The sequence below is a fragment of the Euwallacea similis genome, chromosome 27 (genome assembly GCF_039881205.1).
Source record: "Euwallacea similis isolate ESF13 chromosome 27, ESF131.1, whole genome shotgun sequence".
NCBI lineage: Eukaryota > Metazoa > Arthropoda > Insecta > Coleoptera > Curculionidae > Euwallacea > Euwallacea similis.
The window spans coordinates 618,345-628,119 of NC_089635.1; the positions used below are offsets into that span (position 1 = coordinate 618,345).

General features: G+C 30.8%; 1 protein-coding gene across 4 annotated transcripts in view; it reads left to right on the forward strand.

Annotated features, from left to right (window-relative positions):
- The window catches only part of LOC136417265 (neurotrimin-like), a 118,566-nt gene extending 110,067 nt beyond the window's left edge, over positions 1-8,499 (forward strand). For 2 of the 4 annotated variants that reach the window (XM_066402880.1, XM_066402877.1), the window contains 2 exons: positions 984-1,112; positions 8,085-8,499. In XM_066402880.1, the coding sequence (XP_066258977.1) occupies positions 984-1,112; positions 8,085-8,143 (188 nt within the window). In that variant the 3' untranslated portion in view covers positions 8,144-8,499. The remainder of the gene's footprint in view (positions 1-983; positions 1,113-8,084) is intronic. The other 2 variants (XM_066402881.1, XM_066402879.1) reach the window with 1 other exon arrangement.
- The last annotated feature ends 1,276 nt before the right edge of the window (positions 8,500-9,775 follow it).

Genomic DNA, 9,775 nt, shown 5'->3' on the forward strand with positions numbered 1-9,775 from the left:
CAAAGGGAAAAGAGGAAAACAGACAGATTTGGCAACTTTAAAAGTTCCAACAACTCCTGCAGATCATTCGTTTTGTTTATCCCGTGTGGCCCTTTTTATGCGTTCGATTTAGGTTATCCCAAATTAGAGGCTGTCCAAAAATTGGAAGTTTCCAAAGTGAAAATCAAATAGAAATATTTGCCGGTAAGGTATCTACTTTTAAGAATTAAGTACAGATAAAGCTGATACTGAACTGCAGGAAGAAAGTTGATGAAAGAATGTTTTTAATAATTCCACTGCTATAACGGAATGTGTATGGGGTATCCAGAAGCCAAAAGCGAAAAGAATTCTAGTTTCCTCGAACAGAACATTGAAAACGAAAACATTTACTTAATATCGCGCCGCTTGAAGAAATGCGAATCAAAAAAAGTTTTACTCCTTAAAAGGTTTTACATTTCCTTTTTTAATTGGATTTAAAAGTTAGAACACGTAGTCCGCCCTGTTTTGGACTGAAAAAGCTCGCGATTATAAAATATTCCTTATTTAAACCCAAAAGGACTTGACCATTGAGAAATGTTTTTAAAAACTTCACTTCAAACTTTTTGGCGGCGAATTCATTAATGAACATTTCTTTGAATGCCACTTTACATTTAATTGCACGATGATGCTGTTTTTTCGTTATGAACTCAATCATTAAAACGCGGTAGGCACTCTCAAATATAAAGACAAATTCTGATGAAAAGTAGTGTAATTAGACGCTGGTTTTTTAGCAATATTTTTTTTAAGCTTCAACTTCTCCAAACAAACTCTACAACCACTCAAATGCCCACTAATTACTAATTTGAATTAACTTGGGCTGGAGTTTTGAATAAAAAACTTCCCCTTAATCAGCCAAGGATTTATGGCGTGCAACTTCATGGTTCAAATTTAACCAGGATTATTTATTCCCACTTCAATATGTGATCTGTGGAAGCTGCTAATGTACATTTTCACCTTCTTTTCAGATGCCAAATACCAGTCAAATTTGGATGACGTAGGGAAATCTGAGCAAAAGTCGATTACGGATACTGACAGCAAGGGGGGAATATTTAGTGAAACAGCCAGTGCTTCCACTTTTAAAAGTAAGTCTGTTGGTAAGTAGGTTTAGTATTTTGATACCGTGTAAGTGCCATTTTCCCCCTATTCTAACCGTGATTTTGGGAGGGTTCAGAAACCATGAAAATGCAGATTCAGAACCTTTAATACAGGGCGTTTGAAATATTTTGTGAGTTTATTTATGAGAGACGAATAATTACCTCATATGAAAATGTTTAAGCCTTAAGCACCATGATGAAAGTTGCATAATAAGAGAAATATGTGTTTTCAAACGCTTTATCAATTTTGCTTATCATTTGGAATACCCTTAAAATAACAGCGATAATACGATCAATGTTGGTGATCTTAGTAGTTTAAAGATACAAATTTGACTATAACAACTCAATAGCTTTTTTTATTTAACAGCTCAGCACATCAGTCCAAGTATGTATTTTATGAAAAATTTTATCAATTTACATCAATATTGTTTATATCGATTTTCGTCATGACGATGTATCGGCAAATACATGTAGAGATTTTATTATAAATTTCAAGTGATTTAGATCCGGTGATTTCAAGATAAACTAGACTTCATTCGCATATTGCGGAAGAGCATTGTAAGTTGAATCATGGGAATTTCAAATTGAGATTTTCCACTGAGTTTCAAAAAAATCAAAAAACGTTGGTTTCAATTAAAATTGAAAGTTTCTTTTCAATTTAGACTATTCGGAGCTTAAAAGCTTGTCGTTATAGTTATCTTTCCAGATTTAGGAAGAGTATTTGAAGCGAGGTCATTACGATTATTGTCAAGCCAAAATATGCTATGTGGTGATATTACAAGTTTTAAGGCCGTAGTTTCAATGAATTTCCGAATTTAAATTGTCCCTGCTTTTACTGAACCTCCTGTTAAAAAAAAAGGTAAAAACCACATTGCAGATTTTTAACTTGACTGCTTGGCATAGAAAATATTTGTTTATTGTATAATTCTGAGATCTCAAAGTCTGGGAAATGCATTTTAGGTATCTTTATTTTAGAAGCACTTAAAAAATTGCGCAAAAAGGTATCAACCAACTTTGTACCTCAGACATTAAAATAGACACTATAACGTAAAATATGCTTATCAAGATGATTAATTTAAGGTTTACTTTAAGAAAATTTTTCCACGAATTTCTCGATATCTTTGCATAGTTTTAAAAATTGTCCTGAACATTTTTTAGAGCTAATTCGTTATATTAATTATTGTTTTGTAGTGTATAAATTGAAAATTTCTGGTTAAAGTAGATAATGAAGCTAGTAGAATCGAAAAATTTCGATCAAAGCGAACACTAAAAGTGCAAGAAGTCGCCAGGTAGATATAAAAACCTCAATAGAATTACGATAATGGATGTTCACTGTGGGGAATAAAATATTAAGCCGCCAAAAGAGATACGGGGGAAAACGACATGCCCGTAAAAGTAAAATCTGGAGTTCGTCTTACAGGAACCATTCCTGTAACGCATATTGTCTTTGATGTGTGTCCCCAAACGCATATAGGATTCCCTTTACTCTCGCTATGCATAGCTCTGGTCCACTTTGCATTTTAGTTACTAACAGCACTAAATATGACATCTAAAATTTACGAAACCCATTAACATCCCTAATTTAAGTTGGAGAACCTGTACGAAACTATAGAGATATAATTTTACTTTTAAAAACAATTTCCTACAAATTCTGGCTAAATACTATAAACAAACATTTAAGTCAAATTCAGGATCTTAAATGAAAAAAAACCTTAAAAAAACGTGTTTTTCTGTCTAAACCAGAAATGACTCAACAAGTGTAATAAATACATCCTCCATATAAACGTTGACCTCTTCCGTAGAAAATATATATTGAAACTGTCACTGGATTAGATTGCATTGAATACAAGCAGAAATAGCTTTTAAATGGCACAAGAAAATAATTACTTTTCCGTCAATCCTATGAAAAAAAACGACCGATTTCCCTCAAACGAAACTCTCGTGAAGAGTTATCGCCATTACTGTGGCCGGTACACGAGCGTATATATATATATATATACATATATATATATACATATATATATATACATATATATATATACATCGGTGCAAACCCCTTCAAGGTATATAAATGGAGTCATGCACATCAGTTTATAACGTGTCAAAAGGTCGAAGGAAATAGAATTTTCTCAATTTCCCCCCTTCATATTGACCCATAGCTTTTGGTCCTTTGACGTCCGTGAATGAGTCGCTCCCTGCCGGAAAACTACTCCCTACATCCCTATATATCATTTGAGAAATAGAGGTAATGTTATTGTTATTTGGGTCTCTGTGTTTTACGACCTGTTAATTACGATTAATAATAATTAGACATATGTCGATTAAAACTTGTATCTGATCCTAGATTTCTATAGGCTTAAAATTTCTATAAATCATATGTCTTAAAGACTCGTGAATTTTTCAACCAAAATTCGAATGATCTAAAATCATCTTATATACAGGGTGGCCATAATCTATCTCTCAGTATGGGTAACTTTTTCATTTGAAAAAATAGAAAATCAGTTAAATAGACAAAATTGGTCAGAATTTCATATGTAATGCAATGCCGGTTTTAAATTTGACAAATTAGATCATATTTTTGAAATATTTGAAAAAACTGAAAATTGCTTAAATCTTTAAACTCTAATATCTCAAAATCTATTAAAATTAGATAAATAAAATAAGTTTCTTTTTACAAATGTTTTTGTGTAGAATTCAATGGTGTTAAGCAAATTTTCAGAATAGTTTTGATTTTCCAGACATGACGTAAACTTATGTTTTTTAAATGGTAATCATATTTGGCTATTGATGCATTAAATAGCTTTTTTTCCTGATTTCATTGATATACTTCATTGTATCATTATCTTTTTGCATGCACTCAAAATTACCAAAATAAGTTAAATTTAATATTTGTACCAAAATAGCCATAGAAAATAAAAGAGTTTCTCAAGATATCTTAATTTAGGTTTTCATCTTTATTTACATATCATACAAGTGTTACGCTATTAGTTCTCAAGTAGATTTTTCGAATTTATAAAGATAAAAATGTACACAAATAAAAAAAATATATATGTTATATTGTTATCATGTCAGTGAAGGAAATATTAATAGAGCCAGTAACCTCTACTTTAACAAATATCCGGAAAAAAGACAACCAGTTAAAAGAATATTTTCAAAATTAGAACATAATTTGAAGGTATATGGAACATTTAACAAACCTAAATGTGCAAATATTAAATTCCCAGAAATAGATAAAGAAAGAGTTTTGGCGTACCACAACTTCAATCCAAACACTTCAAATAAGGGAGTTAACAAAAGAATGTAATATTTTCAAAGAGAAAGCTCGATTAATATTAAAACAGAATTTATTAAAACCTCTTAAATATCATATTCTACATACTCTATGTCCTGGCGATACTCAAAAACCTCAGTTTGCTCGCTGGTTTTTGAATCAGATCAAAATGGATGAAAACTTTCCACAAGTAGTTTTATTTACAGATGAGTCCACATTTACAAATAATGGCATTTTTAACAGACATAATCATTTTTACTGATGTCAAGAAAATCTCCATTTAATAGCAGAGAGACATAATCAAAACAGTTTTTCTATTAATGTGTGGTATGGGACCTTAGGACAAAAAATACTGGAACCGTATTTTTACAAATTTAATTTAACTGGTAAACAATATTTATTTTTTTTTTGCAAAACACACTTGAAGATATGCTTGATGATTTGCCGCTAAATATTCTTATGAATCTAAAGTATTTCCAACATGCCGGGGCTCCTCCTCATAACTCGCAAGTAGTTTCAAACTACTTAACAAATCATTTCCGTAACTGGATTGGCAATCGAGGTCCAATATTATGGCCTGCACGATCGCCAGATATGACCCCTATTTTTATTTATGGGGCACGTTGAAAAATGAAGTGTACAAAACAGCGCCTACTAACTTAGACGATTAAAAGTAGAAAATTTCAGCAGCCGTGCGAAAAATTCGGCCTCAAACTCTAACTAAAGTATCAAAAGAAATTGTGTTTCGAATGAGATTGTGTGTCCAAGCCAACGGCGGTCAATTGAATAATTTAAATAATTATATTTTCCTTAAATGTCCTTAAATGCTATTTTGATTAACGTTTTCGTGTTATCATTTTAATTTTTGTTAGTCGTTTCTGATAAATAAAATTTGTTTAAAATGTTTAAATATTTTATTTAAATTATTTGTTAAAAAAACTAAAATACTACAAACTAATTTGATTAATATTTTATCTTATTGTTAGTTTTTTGTTGTAGTATAACTTAAATTATTTTGTTTTTCATGGCTATCTTGGTAAAAATGTTAAACTTGGCTTATTTCGGTAATTTTGAATTCATGCAAAAAGATAATGATACAATGAAGTATATCAACGAAATCAGGAAAGAAAAGCTATTTAATGCATCAATAGCCAAATATGATTACCATTTAAAAAATATAAATTTACGTCATATCTAGAAAATCAAGATTATTCTGAAAATTTACTTAACACCATTGAATTCTACACAAAAACATTTGTAAAAAGAAACTTATTTCATTTTTCTAACCTTAATAGATTTTGAGATATTTGAGTTTAAATATTTAGACAATTTTCAGTTTTTTTCAAACATTTCAGAAATCTGATGTAATTCGTCAAATGTATGACAGGCATCACATTACATATGAAATTCTGTTCAATTTTGTTTATTTAACTAATTTTCTATTTCTTCAAATGAAAAAGTTACCCATACTGAGAGATAAATTTCGGCCACCCTGAGTAAGCATTATTACTTAAGGATAATTATAAAACATGGAAAAATCGCAGTTTTTAAATTGGGGAGGAAATTGGCCTTTGGAATAGTGAACACATCAATGGCAACATTCTCAATTTAGCTAAGAAGGGAATCGCAGAGATTGAAGCTCGAAATAATGTTCACCGTAGAGATTTCAATCAAATCGGGAAAAGTCACATGAATTGCATGAACACTACTTTAAATATCTGATGATCTGATTTTATGATACCACAATATCAGGCAATAATGGTTAGGAAGAGTTCACCACACAGTAAACAACTCTAGCATGATATGGCCTATAAAGTAAATTTTAGTGGGGAAGATTTTTGGGTATTAAATGTCAACCCTTCAGATGAATTAACCATTAGAAACATCTGCTTTAGTGGATTTTTAATGATAAGGGAAGTCAGTTGCCAAGAATTAGTTGTCTGCTTTATTGAAATTGTTTTGCCCTTAAAGCCAAACTTGCACCACCACAAACCATCACCCAACAAAAAGCTTTGATGCTTCAGAGCTACAGGCAAAAAATCAACATTTTTAGATTTTCCAAAAACCAGAAATTTTTTGAACAAACCCGAAAGTTTAGAAACATTCCCCTATTGGCATTATATCTGAGATACAATCAGGGAAATTTTTTTAAATGCAAAAATAAATGTACACTTTCATATTTTTTCGCTTATATCTAGCTTCTGAGCGATATTTACTACAAACATATAGTAAGGTGATTTAAAGTAAATAGATATAGCTATGATATGAAACTTCGTAGATGTTGATATCTGTGATAACGATAAAGCTACAAAACTGCAAAGCTCGAAGTGATAATTTCCCAGATTTTGCAACCATTTTCCAAGGCTATTGGAGTTAGCTTGAATTTTCTTGAGACGCATAGTATATATTAGAAAAACTATAAGGCTCTAGACCCTACATTGTCTTAAAACATACAAGGTGTCTCTAAAAGGTCTTTACAACGCTCTACCATAGGTAGTTGAGATTAAAATAAAACGATTTAACCACATTTGCCTTAGTCCAAAAGTTGATAATAACCGAGCTACAGGGTGGCACACAGCAACACAACAACAGAACAACAGGAGTTAATTTTATTCATCGCGTTAATTTTTGTGTGCGTGTAAATGGTGGGCATTTTGAACAGTTACTTAAGTAATTTTTTAATGTTATTTTTAATATTAAAAAATGAAAATTTAGAAAATTACATTCCTTTCCATTTACTTTATTAGCGACTTGATTAAGGTATACCTTTTTTAAGCCAAAATACCGCGCAAATACGATTTTTCATCCAAAACTGGTTTACCGTTAAAAACAAAAAAGTTTGAAGGACCTAAACAAGTACCTAATGCGTATACGTGGGGTCCTCTGTGATTTACCGAAATTTTGTTTGTAGATATGAATTCCTCATCCCGAAAAACCCCCTTGTAGAAAATTTCATGAGTTTTCCTCTTGCCATTTAATAATTATGGCTAAAAATTGAATTTTACATTTCAACTTTGCCACCCTGTAGGTAAATTATTATTAACTTATGGACTAAGGCAAATGTGGTTAAATCGTTTTATTTTGATCTCAGCTACCTATGGTAGAGCGTTGTGAAGAACTTTTAGAGACACCCTGTATATCTAAAAAAAGTTTAAGCATTTAGGGGCTAACCCAAATTTCTATAATAATTTTTCCAAAAGAGTTAGTGAAATGTACGAGCAAATTCCAATATTCTGGAACCATCACATAGGAACAGCGTCTTAGAGGCAATTTTTAGAACATGAAAAGATGCGAAATAACACTTTCTAATAATGTTTACTGTCGTCAAAAATATCACCCAATTTTTTATTTTTGTATCGTTTTCTGAATGCTTCTCACTTCGGTACTTCTGTACAAAATCTATTATATACATTTTTTTATTAATTGATTTCATTTTAAATTTACTTACACATAATAGATAAAAAACCACTTCATTCTATAGAAAATATTATTTGCTTTTAACATTTAAATTCTCCAATTTATCGGCTGATAGTCAATATTTACAAATTCAACTATTTCTGAAGTATTTGCCCAGTTAGCCTTTGCCTTCCTATAATGTATTTAATAAATAATTTAAATATTTCCCCTGTGATTTATATGTGTTATATTTGTGGAATAAATGTGGGTGGAGCTATATTTTAATATGTCAATATTTGTTTCAGATTTATGGATACTTCCAGTGGTAATATTCCAAGTGATAACATATATACTTCTCCGATGAATTGCTTAAAATAGCATATGCAGGTATCTAAATGTTAGTTTTAATTTTAAGGACGTTATCTGTAAGCTGAGGGCGCTTAAATAAATGTAAAATTGTTTATATGTATAATCTATTTTAAAATATAAAGACTGAGATTGAATAGAATGAAACTTAATGGAAAATCGCACATAATAAGTAATTATTCTTGATTAAAGAAAGTTTAGCTGTAACTTCAAAAATTATACACTAAGTACTAATTGCACATTTTAATGAACTATTCGCAGTTACTCGCATAAATAATTAATTTACAAAATAGTAAAATATATCTCTTTTATACTGATATAAGCCCTTATACATTTCATTGGTTTAAACGCAACTTTTAAAAAATCAAAATGAAACCAAAAAGTTTACAATATTTGTCACTATCACCTAAAACTAATTAGTTGGTTGCTATATAGAGACTTAACGGTAATTTTAAAGTGAGCTATGTAACAGAACAATACAGAGTGTTTTTGAAAAAAAAATAAAACCGCTTCGTGCTAGTGCCAAAAATTACCGTGGTGCCAAAATTAATACTCGCCTTTGTTGTCACACTCTGTATCATCTTATCTATTACACTTTGTAGGTTTTCACTGTTGTTGATGTGATGTAAGTAGGCAGTATGATTTTCTATATCAATGAAAAAGAGTTGGGAATGAGACCCTTACTGCCTGCTAATATGTACTATATTTTTGCAAAGATTCGGCTAATTATAGCAATGTAATATGTAGCTTTTTTAAACATACTTTAAGGCATTTAACCGTATGATAAAAAGTTATATGTTCACGATGTAAAAATACAAATCCACATACAGGGTAAAGGAACATAATTATAATTGACCTCAATGGACGTCAGGGGAGTTTTGAGTAAAACAAACTCCGCGTTTTAGTACTAATATACCTGCTTAATTTTTATCATATGGTGCACCGTGTATAGGTAGAATAAATAATTTCGTATGTACATATTACCAATTAGGACACTTGGCAAGGTTCGCCAATGGAAATGGATAGCTACTTTCCCTTTTTGGCACTAAAATGTTATTTCTTCATAAACTCTCTCCACTCTAAGAAGGAAGTTTTAACAGGGTATTAGACGTTTTATAGTCAAGTCACATTAACTTTCCCAATTTTTGTCCATTTTCAGCTGGCCTGAACATGCCAAGGGCTTATTAAAATAATCAACTGCAAAACGTTGGAAATCTCTACTTTTGTATACTTTGTCAGAGGTTTGGACAAACAGTGGAGGAGTTCAGGCAATATCGATTAAGTGCTAATAGAGTGTAAATAAAAAATTATGTAACTTTTAATGTTTTAAGGACGTTCTCTTGAACAGGTTAATCAGGTCAAGGTTTAACTAAGTTAAAATTACGCAAGAATATATGTATCTGATCTGTATATACACTAATTATATGTATTAAGAAAATGCGCGTTTTCTTAACCACAATTCCCTCAGAAAGATACACAATATGCCCTCAGTGTTCCTATAATAAAGTCTTATTTGATATGTACCCCTCGTTTCCATACCTCTTTATCTTGCTCATTTTGACGTTCTATGAAGGAATATCGATATAATCAAGAAAGATTACTTAGAAATAAGGTTCTCAAGCCATTCCAT